The 19486-nt window shown below is 35.6% G+C and overlaps 2 protein-coding genes across 3 annotated transcripts; both read right to left on the bottom strand.

Moving 5' to 3' along the window:
• Positions 1-1227: 1227 nt before the first annotated feature.
• On the bottom strand, positions 1228-9732 carry trappc6bl (trafficking protein particle complex subunit 6B, like). The gene is made up of 7 exons (XM_052107401.1): positions 9627-9732; positions 8270-8361; positions 7741-7808; positions 7521-7638; positions 7351-7434; positions 7130-7223; positions 1228-6424 (listed from the first exon to the last, which is right to left on the bottom strand). The coding sequence occupies exons 2-7, from the start codon at positions 8357-8359 to the stop codon at positions 6393-6395; spliced, it is 486 nt and encodes a 161-aa protein (XP_051963361.1). The 5' UTR covers positions 8360-8361; positions 9627-9732; the 3' UTR covers positions 1228-6392.
• Positions 9733-13648: 3916 nt separating this feature from the next.
• Positions 13649-18429, bottom strand: si:ch211-116o3.5 (uncharacterized protein LOC325902 homolog). Of its 2 annotated transcripts, none has more exons than XM_052107343.1 (4): positions 18360-18429; positions 17007-17466; positions 15295-15561; positions 13649-14847 (listed from the first exon to the last, which is right to left on the bottom strand). In XM_052107343.1, the coding sequence occupies exons 2-4, from the start codon at positions 17413-17415 to the stop codon at positions 14348-14350; spliced, it is 1176 nt and encodes a 391-aa protein (XP_051963303.1). In that variant the 5' UTR covers positions 17416-17466; positions 18360-18429; the 3' UTR covers positions 13649-14347. The 2 variants fall into 2 exon arrangements, with proteins under 2 accessions (XP_051963303.1, XP_051963302.1); XM_052107342.1 differs by having other exon boundaries at positions 17999-18392.
• Between the last annotated feature and the right edge of the window lie 1057 nt (positions 18430-19486).

The raw sequence follows: 19486 nt of genomic DNA, 5'->3' as shown, positions 1-19486 counted from the left end.
CAGCAGGCATTTCAAAATCAGTTTCACATGCTACTGACAGAGGGATTCATTAGTAAGAGCGGAATCTTTCTTCTATGAGGAATAGTCATTGCAATAGCAATACAAACAACATTGAAAATAGCTGGTTAGATCAAAAACGTCATTAAAGGAATATTCCATGTTCAATACAAGTTAAGCTCAATCAACAGCATTTGTGGAATAACACAAAAAAAATAACAAGTCTTTAAAAAAGCAAAAATCAAGGTTACAATGAGTCACTTACAATTGAAGTGAATGGGGCCAATGTTTCGAGGGTTTAAAGGCAGAAATGTGAAGCTTACAATTTTACAAAACCACTTCCATTAATGATTCTGTTCAAACTCATATATTATTTGATTGTTAATTGATTGTTTAAATCGTCCTTCTTACAGTCACTTTAGGGTTTTAGGGTTTATGTCATCATGGCAGCAAAGTTATCAAATTGTATATAACTTTACACATTTGATCACACTAAAATCATGTTAATACACATATTGTTTACGTCTTGTGGCTATACTTTTGAAGCAGTGAGTATTTGAACACTTATGACTTGGCCCCATTCACTTCCATTGTAAGTGGCTCACTGTGAGTGATCTCGCCTTAGATTGAGCAAAACTTGTATTGAACCAGAATAATCCTTAAAAATGCAATAGTATATATATATATATATATGTATATATATATATATATATATATATATATATATATATATATATATATATATATATATATATATATATATACACATACACACACACATAAACTATACCAAGTAGATAAGAGCTAGCTATTTGGCAAAAAAAAAAAGAAAAAGGAAACCCAACAGGGTTAAACCGGAGAGAAAACTTTGAAAGTACAGGATGTTTGCCTGAATGTGCTGTGAGACTGAAGGTGTTTGAAGTTGGCCTTAGTTAGATTCATCTGCAGACTCCCCAGTCTCGGCCATTCCACTAACCCTTTTATGACAACGCATGAGAAGTTAGACAGCTGGCACTCTGGTTGAGGGCGTTTATTTACCTCTACCAGCAGCAAAGGAAAACTGCTCCACAAAAGAAAGAACATGAATGGGCTCTCACTAGGGTAGCCTTCCTAAAGATCTTTATGTGGACCTTCCATTTAAGCACAGTACTTTTTTGTTTGTTTCTTCTAACAGCAGAAGACGGCTTTTGGGACATATAATCGAGAGGAGAAGAGAGCATGACCCTACACAGTTGATCTGGCAGAAAATGGGATGGAAAACACTGCAAATGCACTATAAAATCAGAAGAATCAGAATGAGCTTTATTGCCAAGTGTTCTCATGTGCACAAGGAATTTTCGGGGGGGAGATAGAGGAAGCAAGTGCACACAGAATATTACAGTGATACACAGAATATAGAATAACATGCTTCTGACTTTTGTAAACAGGAAAAGAGCACATGGTGTTTCATTTCACTAGCTTTTAATAGATGAATATGGAATAATTATGCAACACCTCATCATGAAAATGGTGTGACCTACATGACAACTTTTATTTGTATATTGTGTCTCTTTAAATCTGTCTAGTCTGCATCATTGTTTGGATTGCTTTATTTGCCTTTGTTTCTGCAACATCATGGATATGGTAGAAATAGGTCATGTGTCATACTGTGCAAAAGGTTCAACAACAGTGTAAATCATAAGTGTTCTGTAGTTAAAGAATGAGTAATCTGACTTTCTCATAAAAAGTGTGGGTGTGATGTTTATGCAATAGATAAATCTCTTTCAGTAATTTTCCTTATTAGTATGTCATATTCACAACAGCCTCTTCTCTCTCATGTTCAATATATTTAGACAATTGTTGAGTATATTTCATACATTTTGTTCTCTTAGAATCTTGAATATATATATTTATTTTAAAACATTGCAGTGTGTAAATTTCTTCCAAAAGGGTACAGTGGTTGAAAAAAAGTTATATGAATATTTAGATATAAGTCAGATAAAGTGAAAAGTTTATATACACACATATATACTGTATATACATACACTGGCAGCCATAAGTTTGGAATAATGTACAGATTTTGCTATTATGGAAAGAAATTGTTACTTTTATTCGCCAAAGTGGCATTCAACTGATAACAATGTATTCAGGGCATTAATAACGTGATAATAATTATTACAATTTGAAAAAAATGTTCAGAACTTCTGAAACTACTTCAAAGTGTTCTCATCAAAAAATCCTCCATGTGCAGCAATGACAGTTTTGCAGATCCTTGACATTCTAGCTGTCAGTTTGTTCAGATACTCAGGTGACATTTCACACCACACTTCCTGTAGCACTTGTCATAGATGTGTCTGTCTTGTCGAGCACTTCTCATGCACCTCACAGTCTAGCTGATCCCACAGAAGCTCAATGAGGTTAAAATCCATAACACTCTTTTCCAATTATCTGTTGTCCAATGTCTGTGTTTCTTTGCTCACCCCAACTTTTCTTTTTCTGTTTCAAAGTGGTTTTTCTTGCAATTCTTCCCATAATTCCTGCACCCCTGAGTCTTCTCTTTACTGTTGTACATGAAACTGGTGTTGAGTGGGTAGAATTCAATGAAGCTGTCAGCGGAGGACATGTGAGGCGTCTATTTCTCAAACTAGAGACTCTGATGCAGGGTAATCGGCTAATCAGGAGAATTCCCGCTGGGCCAGTCAGAAATTGGACCGGTTAGGTCCACATGTTGATTGAAAAACTTTCAATACTACTAATAGCTGAATGTGCTTCAGGTACAACATCATCACATGTTTAATACGGACTGCAGCCTCACAATCTCAATCAATTAATCTCTGAACTTCTCTTCCCTAACAGTGCAGAATGATAATAGCACAATCATTTTTGGTCACAAAATAACAGAATACTTAAAGTAAACGAATACAGATGCAACAGCATGACACAGTATGAAAATAATGGGACTTTACAGATCTCAAAAGATTAAACTCAATGAAACAAACTGCACAGAGTGCCTTCGATATTGTATCATGTGATAAAACCCTGTTAAAGAGACTTTGTCCTTTGATCTTGTTTTATTGTTATCATCTTCACCGCAAACCCCCTTTGGGTGTGGGCTGACTTGGACATGACATCCCGGGCTGAATATGAATCCCACTCCGGCCCTCCTCTGATGTACTTATCCTCTTGTTTAGTTGTACATCTGGGCCTTCCACATCTCTTTCTGTCCTTGTTAGAGCCAGTTGTCCTTTGTCTTTGAAGACTGTAATGTACACCTTTGTATGGAATCTTCAGTTTTTTGGCAATTTCAAACATTGTATAGCCTTCAATCCTCAAAACAATTATTTAATGATGAGTTTCTAGAGAAAGCGGTTTCTTTTTTGCTATTTTGGACCTAATATTGACCTTAAGACATGCCAGTCTATTGCATACTGTGAAAACTCAAAAACAAACACAAAGACAATGTTAAGTTTCATTTAACAAACCAAATAGCTTTCAGCTGTGTTTGATATAATGGCAAGTGATTTTCTAGTACCAAATTAGCAATTTAGCATGATTACTCGAGGATAAGGTGTTGGAGTTATGGCTGCTGGAAATGGGGCCCGTCTAGATTTGATCAAAAATGACTTTTTTCAAATAGTGATGGTGCTGTTTTTTTACATCAGTAATGTTCTGACTATACTTTGTGATCAGTGGAATGCCACTTTAGTGAATTAAGGTACCAATTTCCTTCCGAAACAGCAAAATCTGTACATTATTCCAAAATGTTGGCTGCCAGTGTGTGTGCATATATATATATATATATATATATATATATATATATATATATATATATATATATATGCTACAAATGTGAAAAATACAGCCTAAACAGAGCCTTCTGTTTCTTTTTGTTATTGTACTGAAAGCATTCAACTATTTATATTTAGTGGCAAATTTAAAATGTGCATTTGAAATGTTTCATTTCTTTGAATATTTATAATTCATTCAGAAATATGCAGATAAACAAGCTCATTACAGAAAATAAACAGCCCAATGAGGGCCTATCTTCGTTTAAAAATTGTACCAACAAGAAAGACAAATAAAGCTTTGATTAACTGAGGTAACAGCAGTAAACATTTTGCAGACCAAAATATGGGGCAAATAAGTGCAAAATGTTTACTCATTAAAGTTTAATTACATACAGACACAAGCTTTTTACCCCAAAGGCATACAATTAGACTAACAAAGGTTGCCCTCTTCTGGTGTATATATATATATATATATATATAAAAATTATAATAATAAAAAAAATGATCCGTTTATATTCCTTTAAAACTTAATCAGTGAGATAAATGTACAAATTCACCAAATATACCCATAAAAAAAATCCATAATTGTTTTCAACACGAAGTGTATCATTACTAAATTATGGCTAATAAAGTGTAAACCATTCATGTTTAGCTAAACTTAATGTGTATAAAAAGAGAACTCCAAAATATTTTTCAGTGAATTGATCTGAAAATTTATCAAAACCAAAATATGCTTCCGTCATTTTCTATTACAATAATTTAGTTTGTAATACAGTTGAAGTCAGAAGTTTACCTACACCTTAGCCAAATACATTTAAACTCAGTTTTTCACAGTTCCTGACATTTAATTGTAGAAAACATTTCGTCTCAAGTCAGTTAGGATCACTACTTTATTTTAAGAATGTGACATGTCAGAATAATAGTAGAGAGAATTATTTATTTCAGCTTTTATTTCTTTCATTACATTCTCAGTGGGTCAGAAGATTACATGCACTTTGTTAGTATTTAGTAGCATTGCCTTTAAATTGTTTAACTTGGGTCAAACATTTTGGGTAGCCTTCCACAAGCTTCTCACAATAAGTTGCCGGAATTTTGGCCCATTCTTCCAGACAGAACTGATGTAACGGAGTCAGGTTTGTAGGCCTCCTTGCTCGCACATGTTTTTTCTGCTCTGCCCACGAAAAAAATCGGACTGAGGTCAGGGCTTTGTGATGACCACTCCAAATACCTTGACTTTGTTGTCCTTAAGCCATTTTGCCACAACTTTGGAGGTATGCTTGGGGTCATTGTCCATTAGTAAGACCCATTTGTTATCAAGCTTTAACTTCCTGACTGATGTCTTCAGATGTTGCTTCAATATAGCCACATCATTTTCCTTCCTCATGAGGTCATCTCTTTTGTGAAGTGCACCAGTCCCTCCTGCAGCAAAGCACCCCACAACATGATGCTGCCACCCCATGCTTCACAGTTGGGATTGTGTTCTTCGGCTTGTAAGCCTCACCCTTTTTCCTCCAAGCATAACAATGGTCATTATGTCCAACAGTTCAATTTGTGTTTCATTAGACCAGCGGATATGTCTCCAAAAGTAAGATCTTTGTCCCAATGTTCACTTGCAAACTGTAGTCTGGCTTTTTTATGGGGGATTTGGAGCAGTGGCTTCTGCCTTGCTGGCAGTCTTTCAGGTTGTGTCAATATAGGACTCGTTTTATTGTGGATATAGATCCTTGTCAACCCATTTCCTCCAGCATCTTCATAAAGTCCTTTGCTGTTGTTCTGGGATTGATTTTTACTTTTTGCACCAAACTACATTCATCTCTAAAAGACAGAATGCATCTCCTTCCTGAGAGTTATGATGGCTGCGTGGTCCCATTGTGTTTATACTTGTTTGCACAGATGAACGTGGAGCATTTGGAAATTGCTCACAAGAATGAACCAGACTTGTGGACATCCACAATTTTTTTCTGAGGTCTTGGCTGATTTATTTTAATTTTCCCATGATGTCAAGCAAAGAGGCAATAAGTTTGAAAGTAGGCCTTAAAATACATCCACAGGTATACCTCCAATTCAGTACACCAGAAACTAATTGGCTAATTATCTAAAGGCTTGACATAATTTTATGGAATTTTCCGAGCTGCTTAAAGGCACAGTTAACTTGGAATTGTGATATAGTCAATTAAAAGTGAAACAGTCTGTCTATAAACAATTGTTGGAAAAGTAACTTGTTTAGGACATCTACTTTGTGCGTGACACAACTTACCAAAACTATAGTTTGCTAGAATTAAATCTGTGAAGTGGTTAAAAAATGAGTTTTAATGACTTCAAATTAAAGTGTATGTACATTTCTGACTTCAACTGTAAGTGTGTCGAGGTAGAAAATGACATTCAAATGTTAGAAAACCAATCAAGACTCATAATTTAAGTCTTATGGACATAAATCAAAAAGATAGATAAATCAAAATGGTAAAATGCAAAAGAACTGTCTCACTGAAATATAACATCAATTTTATCAAATATAATGTTGTAAACTGCCATTCAGGTGTAAACATTTAGTATATAGGTCCATGTAATTCCCATAAATGTTGTTTTGCTTTGATGAAACATTACCGTTCACAGCTCATTTAGTCCGTCCTAGATTTTTTGAACTACAATTTGGAATTTACCTATAAACAAAAGAAGAGAAAAAAGATTTATAAAGGCAGTGAGGACTGCTATAGTCCCAATAATATAGTTAATTTACATACATCTCAACATGAATTAGCCATCCAATCCAAATAGCCCCAAATATTCTTAATATATAGTAACGTAGCCAAAGAATTAAAGGGATAGTTCTTCTGAAATTATCCAATCAGTTTTGGGTGAGAACAGACAAAAATATAACTCCTTTTTCACTATAAATTTCTACATCAGCAGTCTTCTTGACGATCATGATTTCAAGATGGATTAAACTTCTTAGTGCCATCTAGCGCTCGGCATGTGTCAAGCACTAGAAATCCATCTTGAAATCCTGATCGTGCCTAGAGACTGCTGATGTCAAGAATTTTGGTGAAAAGGGGGTTATATTTTGGTCTGTTCTCAAACAAAATTGATTATATTGCTTCAGAAGACATGGATTAATGCCAATGGAGTTTTATGGATTCTTTTTATGCTGCCTTTATGTGCTTTTTAGAGCTTTAAAGTTTGGACATTCTCTTGCAGAGCTGAGATATTGCTCTAGAAATATTTGTGTTCTACAAAATAAAGTCATACACATCTGGGATGGCATTAGGGTGGGTAAATGATGACAGAATTTACATTTTTGGCTGAACTATTCCTTTAAGTGTTTAAGGAGAGAGAAATACTTATAATAAGGTTAGCATTAAACTTACATGATGGCATTAACGAGACCTCTGCAGTCACAACACTCTCCAAGCCCAGGACGGATAGAGCTCCCCGAATCAATCCACAAGAAAAGGCCAAGTACTACAGAGAGAAAAAAGTAGAGATCTATTATTAACCCATTTTTTATGGTCTGATATATAACAAAATGCAGATACAATTATATAAAATGTCAATATAAAAAGATCAAATATCAGCAAGAGATTCTTACTTTAGGGGCCTCCTCAAGGTATTGCTTTCCAGTGGAAAACTGAGTCAGTAGAGGAAATTTATTATCCTGTAAGACATAAGTGCCCTAGAACAAAGTGAGAAAAATAATTTATGTTAATACTAAATACTTCATATTCTTTGCCACTTAACAAATTGGTTGAAATATCAGACCTGATGGTTCGTCCTCAAGTTGTCAATTTGTTTTTTGAAGATAGTGCTCCAGAAGTCTTTGCAGACAAACTTCATGATGTCCAAGTCATCTTTGAAACTGGGGGAGTCTTTTGTAAACCTTCTCAAACACAAGCAGGCAACATGCCATCAGTACTCACTGGGTTAAGTAGTGAACATAAAAAATAACAATAAATAATTTTGAACATTGTCTATGATTTACCTTTCAATCAGCCCTTGACCAACTCTGAAGCCCATTGACTCTAGAGTAGATACACATGTCACTCTCTCCTTAGGAAAGGAAATCAGAGCATGATGTAGGCTACAAAAATTTACAACAAAACCATTTTCATTCAAACATAATTCACTTCTTCCTTTTACTTTTTGACGGATTTACAGAAAGCCAAACCAAAATATCTGTTGTAGATCTGTAATGGTTTTTGAAGCCATCTATAACAAATAAATGGGCCTTATCAATTTTCTCAATTCCTGATTTTTACTCATATCAGACTTTGAAACGATACAAGTTGTAGCTCTGATGCAAAGATGGCAACTTAGCAGTCCTATTCTAGCTACATATTTCTGTGAAATACGAACTTATTGATAAAATAATCAGGTAACATTATTTGGTTGTCTTTTAGTTTTACAACTCATATTGAGATAAGAATTGGTGTGCTGCATAGGGTAAATATAATGTGTAGGAAATCAATGTGTGCACACTTGTAGATTGCAATGTATAAGAAACATGTTACCTTATCAATATCCTCTCGGGTTGCCTGCTCCTTGTAAATGTGAGCCACAATCGCCATATGAAGGAATTCAAACAGAACGTCATCTGCCATTGCTGAAATATGAACGCAAGTTCAATGAAAGACATGTGGAAATAGACATGTGGAAATGCTCCCAATCAAACACATATGTAAAAGGATATTCCTGTGTAATGTGTCTATAACATGTCCATAGATAATATTTACAGTGGCAAGAAAAAGTATGTGAACCCTTTGAACATTCCTGCATTTATGTATAAATTTGTCTTAAAATCTGGATTGATCTTTATCCAAGTTACAATAATGAACAAACTGATTTAAATAATAATATACAATTATTGTATTGTACTTGTACATGTTGAATACATCATTCAACCATTCAGTGTAGGTTAGACAAAAGTATGTGAAACCCCAGGCTAATGACGTCAAGAGAAGCTAATTGGAGTCATGAGTTGGCAAACCTGACATCCAATTAATGAAACGATATTGGAGGTGTGGGTTAGAGCTACTTTGACTTTTAAAATCACTCATTATGACAGTTTCTATTCACAAGAAACATCTGTTGATGATCTGAGAAGATCTACAATCAAGAATAGTCACTTTGAATAAAGCTGGAAAGGGTTACAAAGTTATCTTGAAAAGCTTAAATATATTCATACCTAAACAGTTAGACAATACATCTATAAAATGGAAACGATTTAGTACTGTGGCTACTCCCCCTAGAAGTGGCCGTCCAGCCAATATTAATCAAAGGACACACTGCAGAATGCTCAATGATGTAAAAATAGAACTCTAGAGTGACAGACTTGAAGGAATCATTGGAACTGGTTAACATCTCTGTACATAGGTTCTAAATGGAAAACATTAAACAGGCTGCTTTCCAACAAAAACAATGTTGCACACCTAAAACTTTGCCAAAAACCACCTTGACACTCCGCGATGCTACTGGTAAAAAAAATGTGTGGACTAATGAAAACTGATGGACTGGAGGGAGCATCATGATTTGGGGCTCCTTTGCTGCTTCGGGGCCTGACCGCTTGGCATCATCGAGATAAAAATGAATTCCCAAGTTTATCAAGATAACCTACAGGATAATATCAGGGTGGCGGTGCACCAGCAGAAGCTCAGTAGAAGTTGGGTGATGTAGCAGGACAATGACATTAACATTGAAGTATATCCACTACAGAATTGCTTCGACAGAAGAAGAAAAATCATCCTAAGAATATGGCTGAGCTAAAGCAGTTTTGTAAGGAAGAATGGTCCAATAAACCTTCTGAACGTTGTGCAGGTCTAATACGCAGCTACATGGCATCAATGCAAACACACATTTTAAAATACTTACTGCTTGCACGTAGCTTTACTCATAAAATAAAAATACATGAAAAATATGAAGAACCAGCTAAACAAATGTCCGTCTTCGGGTGCAGTAGCTCTCAAACGAAATTTTCTGATACTGCCGTCTACTGTTGTGGAGCATCATTTTCTCCTTCATGTAGATTTGTATGGTACATTGAACGACTTTCGGCGCATTACCGCCACCGGGGGGAGGGAGGGAGAGATATCATGTTAAACGCTTATTTTATATTGTATAGTGTATATTGTTATTATATTTTTTATTTTATTTTATTCATTACCTGGCACCTTATTTTACTTCTATTTTTATTGTTATTTGTTACTATTTTATTATTATTATTTGTCTTGTCATTATCTGTTTTGTTTATTAATGCTTTGACAATATTGTAAACACAATCACACCAATAAAGTACTTTAAACATGAAAATGTAAATAGAGAGAGAGAGAGAGATAACTCCTCAAAAAATATTTCAGATAATTATGGCAATTTTCATAAATGTATTAAATAATTCCTTCCTAGCTTTATAATATTTTAAATCTTAAAATAAAATAACCAATGGGATACAATGTCAGACCCTCTGCAAACTTCATATAATCCATCTGGATGCGTATCTATACAGATTTAAGTTTAAACTACAATGGCAAAAACAGAATCTTGACAATAAGACCGAACTATAACTACTATGCTTTTTAACAAGTGGCTGTACTGAAAATAGCTCTCCCCCAATTCCTTCCACTACGTTGGCCATTCATTCTGTTCTGCCTAATGCCACCCAAATACATACTCTCTCATTTTTTATTGACTCCTAAGCAATTTTATCTGCTTCTTCATTGCCCTTAAATGGAAAGTTCACCCAAAATTCTTGCATCATATATGCATCCTCATGCCATCCCAGATGTGTATGACATTCTTACTTCTGCAGAACACAAAGATTTTAAGAATATTTCAGCTCTGTAGATCCACACAATGCAAGTGAATGGTGACCAGACCCTTGAGGCTCTTAAGTCACATAAAGGCTGCATAATAGTAATCCATAAAACTCCAGTGGTTAAATCTATATCTTTAGAAACTATGTGATAAGTGTAGGTGAGAAACAGATACATTTTTAATCCTTTTTACAAAAAAAGAGTTGTTAAAATGTTATACAATTAATACAATGCATGCCATTAAAGAAACTAAGCCTACTTCACAGCCTTGTTCCACTATTTCAGTTATGAGAGGCTCTGTTTTTATCTGGAAGAAAAATATATGGTTTCAGAGCATTGAGACAGTAGTTGTCAATCTGAAGTGATGAAATAGAATACTTAAAACAATAAGGGAATTTATTTATGCCCATCCAAATATTAGTGGTTGTAATAAAACAACCTCTTCCATCTTTCTCTTTTCACTGGGAAGAAACACCAGCAAAACCAGACAGTATAAATTGGTCTAGCCCAGTTTGTTGCTACAACCAGGGACTAAAAACAAAAGGTTTACATTTAGTTTTTTTCTGAGCAAAAATGTAATTTTTTCGTTCTGGCTCAGAAGTTCCACAGCCTCTTTCCAAATGGTAACCGGTTAGAATTAAATAAAAGAATGGTTAATAATGTTCTTTTTAAAATGATAGTACAGATCTCGAAAGAGAAACAAGAAACCTGGTCTGTATTGACAAGCTAAAAAATATAGCTGTAGCAGTGATGATGGGCCCAAGCACATTGAGTCAATTTCCACCCCGTGGCTTTTGGAAACAATGTAAGGTGGACACATGCAGTTGGCATTTGACATTATTCTAAACAATTTAGGCAATGTATGTTGTAAGAGCCACACTTCCTGCTGCCAGGTGTTGGCACTATGACCATGACCCAAAATAGTCACATCCATGTGACTAGCCCCCAAGACTAAACATACATCTCAATTTTCATCTAAAATTGCAAATAAATTTGCAATTTAAATTGGCATGATGTTGCACAAATTTGGTGCCAGTCACAGGATAACCCAAGGAGGAGTATTTCAAATTTCAGAGCCTACAATTTTCAGAAAATCCAAAATGGCCAACTTCCTGTTGGGCGGAGCTAATGACTGTGTGTATTTAATTTGTTCAGCTTTATGAGAACTATATATGTACCAATTTTGGTGACTGCAGTTGAAAATAGGTGTGCTACAATGACCCCTTACATGGCCATTTTCAAGAGATGCTACTGTAATAAACCCTTTGGCTTTTGGTTTCATTAAAAACTATCAGAACAGTCTTACCTGGTTATAACCGGTTACCAGCATTAAAAATACAGTTTTCAGTCAGGAACAATTGAAAATCTCTTTGTTCCGGTTTTCGGTTACGTTCTGCTAAAAATTCCATTCGTTTTCAGTTTTCGTTCCTTGAACCGTTTTTAGTCCCTGGTTACAAAACCAACAGCCTGCATTATTTCAAATACAATCTATATCTGTTTATATTTTGATTTTAGTAATGACTGTTGGAACTAATACTGTGTTTCAACTATTTCTGGTCTACCAAGTTTCAAAGATGAAGAGAATCTGAATAATATTTTGCCAAAATCAGTGAAATATGACTTTATAATAAGAGGCAAGCAATTCTTAAAAATGAACAGACTTATAAGTTTCTACTAAACTACATCTGAGTTGAGATTACAATGATGGAATTTATGAGCCTTAAAGTTAAGCCTGAACCTAATTAGCAGAAATTAATAAAAGTTACACAAATGTATTCATTTAAGCTTGGTAACCAATGATTGATATTTTCCCCTAGATACTGTAATTTCTTAACACCATTCTAGGTTTTTTGTAATCTAAGATTTACATCAACTGTTAGTTAGCAAACAAATACAAAAGTAATTAAATAGGCTAAAACCAATGAGTCTGTTCTTCTATTTCTCAAAAGTGTCACTGATTAAAACTAGATACTTTCTTATGAAAACTGAAAATTGTTAATTGTAGATTTTTTTTAATTGCAGGTATTGCGTCTTTAGTCAAACAACCTCCTGATGCATCTACGGCCACATTCACACCTGGTGATCAGACCTGTGATTGATGTTTATACAAGGTGTAAACAGGGTCTAAGGGCTTTACCACACCAAGGTTGTTTGAGCACGTTGAACCGTGCCTTGGCACGCTTTAAGAGGTGGGCATGGTTCAATTGGCTCAGGCATGGTACACATCTAGTGTGATCGCCAACCATGACCGAGCACGGAACTAGAAACATGACTTCAAAGATGCGACTGGGCAAAGGGATCACTTTGTTCTATGGCATAGGTGCAGTGTTTACTGGAAATTTGGGCAGACGAGAGTATACAGGAACAACTGGATACAACACACAAGAACACAGAGATATTTGGTCAAATTCGCACCCATCTTCGTGCTCGTGGATACCAAAGAACCATTGAGAAATAATGTGACAGGTTCAGCATCTGAATGTATGAGATGCTCTCCATAAATCTGGCAGGTTGTCGGATGAAAAGGATAAATTCCAGTGGTACGATGCTGTCAACAATTAGGCATGTGAGATGGCTGTGCGTCACCATGCCCCAAACGACTCAAAATAAGCCACAAATTACGTTACAATGATGGACTCCAATGTGCTCTGCGAGAGCACTTTTCTTCCGGTTGTCTTCATCGTAATGATATAAGCGTGCTCAGGCCCGGAACGTTAAGTGCAATGTAAGTGCAGGTCAGCAGGGGAGTGGGAACAATCGTGCTTGGGCATGGTAAAAGGCAGCCGGGCCTAGTGTGAGTACGCCCTAAAATTAATGGACTGGCTGCATTCAGAGTAGAGCAATGCGTTAAGATGAACCGCTTTAAAGTGCTCTGACGGGCGTACCATCTACGGAGGTTTGCTCCAAACTCCCACGAAAATACATGCAAGGATTTTTACAGTTAAATTTGGATTTTATTTGCGTGATAGCAAATGTTCTATTCTCATACAATGAAAATGACATGCAGGAGGAGATGCTTGTTTTCTCCATTACGCTTGACATGATAAAGAAACTTATTTTCAATGCACAAAGAATTTCAGATGTTTTAATTCATGTGAAATAAGCGCTTGTAGGTTTTATTGGAGAGCCTTAACATAACATGAGATAGTGAAGAATTTAGGACAGAAATACTGTTTACATTTTTACAATTGCATAATGTAATTTAATTGCTGGTGTTGCCTGGGTTTCATAAATGATGTAACATAAGTTATTACTTTTTATGTAATTATATCCCTGTGCAATAATTTTTTAAGAAAAAAATTTAATATTTTTTAAAGCATAAAAAAATAATCATATAGCCCCATTTTATTATATGATTTCAAGTTAAACATCACTAAATTACTTCTTAAGGTGTAGGCCTATCTGTAATAAGCATCCGTGGACCTTAAGAAGTATGACAATTTGTATGACAATTGCTAATAATAATAGCAATTAATTATGAAAATTATTGTCAGCCAGATTTCATAATCGTGACAGCCCTAGCTGCAATGGGGTCTGAGTTCTTAAGGAGCTGTGGTGTGAACAATGTGTCTAAGACCACAAAAATGTGAAGAGGACCAAAAAAGAAACTGGGTCCTCTTTTAAGTCCACTAACATTGTGAACACCAAAAGCACTGAGGTAATTTGCAGCTGGTTCCCTTTCTGGTTCACTTTAACTTGAACTGGGTTTGGTTCACTTAACATGTTCTATATGTGAAACCACCCTAAGGACAAAAGGCTTGTTTGTTTTGTTCAAATAAGCACTTAGTTGTGATGACACAATCCATTCTGCAAAATTGCAGCCTTGGTTGAGGATGAAGTCTCTAAAGAAGGTGGGCTAGAGGGGCTGTGTTTGTACCCCTCTATGGTTTGAGAGGTCTTAGTTTCACTGCCTGACTCTCCCTCAACGGGTGTTGAACTCTTGTGGACTTCCAAGACTGAGACCTTCCAAGGGGGAGGGGTAGGTTCTGTCTTGGGCATGGGGAACAGGGGGCACGGCTGAAGTGTCTGTGTTTGAGCCTCCAGGATGCGCAGCATGGCTTCATTGACCTTCTGACTAATTGAGGAGTCCATCTCAGTGGATTCAGGTTTGGGTTGGTGGCTCCTGGTGAAATTGGAGAATTGTTCCAGGACTTGTATCTGGCGATCCATCATTCCCAGCATGCTGCAATGGAAGGCTTTCTGCTCAGACAGCTGTTCTCCAAGCCGGTGGTTCAGAATGGTGAGCTGCTGAAGCATGAGGCTACTGGTCTGCTCAGACATTCCTGCGGGGAAATGTAGAAGAATTGTGACTTAGAGAGCATTACTTCACCCAAAAAATCTGCCATCATGTACTCACTCCATTGTCGTTCCAAACCCGTAATGACTTTCTTTGTTCCAGTTTGACATCACTGATGCTAAACGGCATTGGTTTCTTGAATGTCTCAGAACCAAACTTAACATGCAAAATTTAAATCTGCAAAATAATTAAAGAGATTTTATGATTTTTAATTACAAAGGCGTCTGTCCCCATTCATTTTAATTGGACATTTTGCTTAATATCTTATTTTGTGTTCAAAAAAGAAAGTTACAAGGGTTTAAAACAACATGACCAACATGGGTCGATCTTCATTTTTAGGTGAACTAAAAGTAAGTTCTGATAAATTACATAATTACACGAGGTTTACAGCCTGCTGTTTGTCTAACCAGACTGAACGTAACCAGTATATCACCTGGGAAATAATCTTGGCTGCAGTCTGCAGCCTCTCTTGTACTTTCTGTGCTGTTGGGATTGCAAAGGGATGTCGGTCCAGTCTTCACTGCATAGAGATATTCTCCCGACAAACCCAGAGTCATGACCTCATCTGGTCCAACAGCACAGCTCGGAGGCTCAGAGCTAGCCACATCTTCTGGATTCATACTCTCGTCAACATCAGGTTCCAGTTTAGCAGTAATGTTCTCAGGCTCAAATTTAGGGAATATGCCTTCAGGCCAAGGACCTGGAAGAACAGAAAAACAAGGCAAAGTGGGTACACATCTTTTACTGTAAACAATGTTTGGACTGAGCTTTTTGCATTCAGGCTAAAATAGGAATGGACTTGTACAAGGTCAATTATAAGGTTTACTGTGATGACATTGATAAGATTTGTGCAAAAGGCAGTGGGCAAAATGGCTTTTTAGCAGTGTTAGAAATTAAAGAAATAGTTCACCCAAAAATGAAAATCCTCTCATTATTTGTTTGCCCACATGCCATCCCAGATGTGTATTACTTTTATTCTTCTGCTGAACACAAACAAAGATTCTTAGAAGAATATTTCAGCTCTTTAGGTCCTCACAATGCAAGTGAATGGGAACCAACCTTTTGGAGGTCCAAAAAGAAAAAAAAAAGCCAGCGTAAAAGTAATCCAAATCTTCATTAGCAACGTGTGGGTGAGAAAGTTAAATATTTAATTCCTTTTTTAATGTCAATCTCCAAGTCTGGGATGACCTGATGTGATTAAATGAGAATTTTGGGTAAACTATCCCTTTAACCATTGTTATGGATTACATTTATGCTGCCTTTGTGCTTTTGGTGGTTCAAAGTTTTGTTAAACAAATTATTGACTAACAGAGCTGAGAAATGTTTCTAAAAATCTAACTTGTGTTCTACAGAAGAAAGAACGTCATACACATCTGGGATGGCATGAGGGTGATTAAATGATGAAAGAATTTTCATTTTGGACATATTTTTTTTTAACCATTTAAAACAAACTGTGTCTCATCCATTTATATCTAATATAATAAAATAATGAAAATGAGCAACTAATACAACGCTGATAAAATATAATGTATAAGGCATGCCGAAAAAATCTTAAAAGGCATAGTTTACCCAAAAAGGATAAGATAATTCTGTATTCACTCACTCATGTCATTCCAAACCCATATACATTTCTTCAGTGGCATACAGAAGGAGATATTACTCAAATGTTCATGCTGCTCTTTACCATTTGATTAAAGTGAATGGAGATGGACCAAAAAGCTCCAAAATAAAAAAGCACCATAAAGTGACTTGGGCATTGTATTCCAGGTCTTCTAAAGTCATACAATAGTTTTGTGTAAGGAACAGTTGTTAAAGTCGCATAAAAAGCCATTATTTTCTAAATATGTTTTCCTTTCAGTCACTTAAATTTAGATCTGATATTCACATAAAGATATCGTATGGCTTCAGAAAATATAGATTAAAGAGCATGCATCTTATGGACTACTTCTATGGTATTTTTATGGTGCTTTTAGTCATTTTTGGAGCTCAAAAGAATCTGTCCCCATTCACTTCAATTATATGGAAAAGAGCAGCGTGAACATTCTGACTAATATCTTATTTTGTGTTACACTGAAGAAAGAAAGGCATACATGTTTGGAAATGAGAGCATTCAGACAAATAAAATACAAAAGCAGGCAGCAGTACTCTCTTTGTGGTCATCCAGGTCCGTGAGTGACCATTCAACTGGGCTGTGACCATCAGTGAGGTCCTCCTCGTTTGCAGTATTCGGTTTGCTCACCAACATGTGATCCAGCATATGGAAATAACGGAATGATTCTACAGCAGAAAGGCGTGCAGCGGGACTCCGGTAGCTGGCCATTTTGATCTTGCGGTATTTGTGTTTGAGACTTTTCCAGCGATTTCGGATTTGGGTGACGGTGAAGTGGATGCCCCTCTTGGCCAGACTGAGCCGGAGTTGACGGAAAAGTGATTCGTTGCGTTGACGCTTCTTGTCAAGCTCATGGACTAAACCCATCTGCTCTATGAGAGCCAACATTGCAAACGTGTCAGGTTCAGTCCACCACTTGTTGGGCCTCTTTTCGTTCAGATCCATGATATCCTGCCTGTTTGAACACCCTAAACAAACAGCCCATTTGCTGCAAGGCTTTGGAAAGAAGGTAGAATAAAGTGTTAGTTGAGGGAGCTAGCCCAAATGATACAACTCTTATTACTAAATAAATGCTTATAATATGCATTAATAAACTGTATTGAGTAATGACCCTTGTTTAAAAAGAATAATAAGAGTACTATATATATATATATATATATATATATATATATATATATATTAAATAGTTACATACAGTGGGGTCTAAAAGTTTGAAAGATGGGATTAAAATGTTAATTTAAACCATAATAAAAAATAAATAAAAGAATGAAACATGACAGAATTCCTTGCTAATAATGAAGCATTCAAGATCATCTGTGGATCATCAGTGGATCATTTTCATTCAAATTGTTATACTAATATAATTTGTAATAAGAAAAACACTGTTAAATTAGAATAATGCCACATATAAGCATTTTCCCTAGTGGTCTCAGTCTTAAGACTTTTGGACCTCTCTGTATTTCATTATTACCTACTATTCAAGTGGCATGCAATAGCAGCTATGCGTTCATCAAAATGATTAAAGTACCTTCATTTATCACACAGATCTGTCAACGCAGAGTTGTTCAGTTTTGGGCCTTCTTTACATACTGTAGAATTGCAGGGATTAATCGACTGTGCATCGGAAGAACTGCAGTATATTTAAATAACATAACGCGTGCAATTTGTAGCAAAATATCCTGCACACGCCCAGAAGTGCACGAGGATGCGCTGCGATGTATGTGCGATTTTCCGTAGTCGTTAATGGAGCGAGCATGCCATCATTGGCAATACATTAATTTGTTTGCTCATGAAGGTGTTTCTCAGCTCATGGTCGCTGTTAAAATGTAGATAAATATTGAATATGAAAGAAGTGAAATGTTACAGAGACACAGATAACATTTGTTTACCACTTAGTGAGCTTTTTTTCCTCCAGAGTCCTCTTATAAATAGAAAAGGCTGATAGAACGTCAATGCACATGAACTGGGTCTTAAAATGGGGAGCTTATTGGCCACTGCGTTGTTTCTAGTTGGTCAGGGAACGATGAGTCCAAATAATGATTTTTATATTTCAACTCCTCACCGTGTATATTCAATTCCATAACTACTAAAGTGTCTCAGTGTCATTATACAGGTGAAATAATAATACAAATAATATATATTTTTTTTTTGGAAAAAAAAATCACAGCGCTGCCTGAAGGACACTTGATACGTGTTACGTTTGTGATACTGATTTTATTTTATTTTTAAATCATTTTATACAGATTGCTAAGGCGGATTTTAGTTTTTTTTTTAATTTCAGGTAAGAATTATTTGAATAAATGTAACTAGTTGATGATATATTTTAATGTTCAAAATGTATGGATAAGGACAGAACACTCCTGCTCAATGGAGATTCTGCTCTGTGAGCCACCATGCGCCCTAACGCGGAAGTAGCCAGCGGCTGCATTTCCGGCGAATGTGTAAAAGTTCCGCTGTTATTCACGCAACGTAAATAAATAGATGGATAATAATACCATAATTTTTTTTTTATTAACACCACATACTATACAACAATATACAGATTCCTTAATAAAAAAATAACCACGAAAACAAGTCTTTTTTTTTGCTTTTTTGTTGACAATATTCTACAAACAGTTGCTGTAGTTCTTGATCTCCTGGAGAAAATGAATGAAATTTGGCTTGGGCCCTGACCATTTCTTTTTATGTATGTGGAACTTCCCCAAAATAATAAAAAGTTACACAATAAAAATAAAGTTATTATTATTATTTTCATTGGAATAATATATACATATATCAAAATGATTTAGTTTGAATATAGTTTTGGTTTTCCTTCTGATAACATTTTCCATATCCACCCAAATTTTTTAGAGTATACACAATTACAAAAAAGATGTACAATAGATTATTTTTCTGTTGAGCAAAAATCACAGAAATAATCAATATCCAAATGAAATCTCTCTAATACACCTTTAGCTGGATATATACCATGTAACACTTTGAATGTAACCTCTTTTACTTTATTATTTAAACAATG

The sequence above is a fragment of the Xyrauchen texanus genome, chromosome 36, assembly GCF_025860055.1.
Source record: "Xyrauchen texanus isolate HMW12.3.18 chromosome 36, RBS_HiC_50CHRs, whole genome shotgun sequence".
In the NCBI taxonomy this organism is placed as follows: domain Eukaryota; kingdom Metazoa; phylum Chordata; class Actinopteri; order Cypriniformes; family Catostomidae; genus Xyrauchen; species Xyrauchen texanus.
Note: the sequence above shows the minus strand (reverse complement) of the source record. Positions and strands in the feature narration are given on the sequence as shown.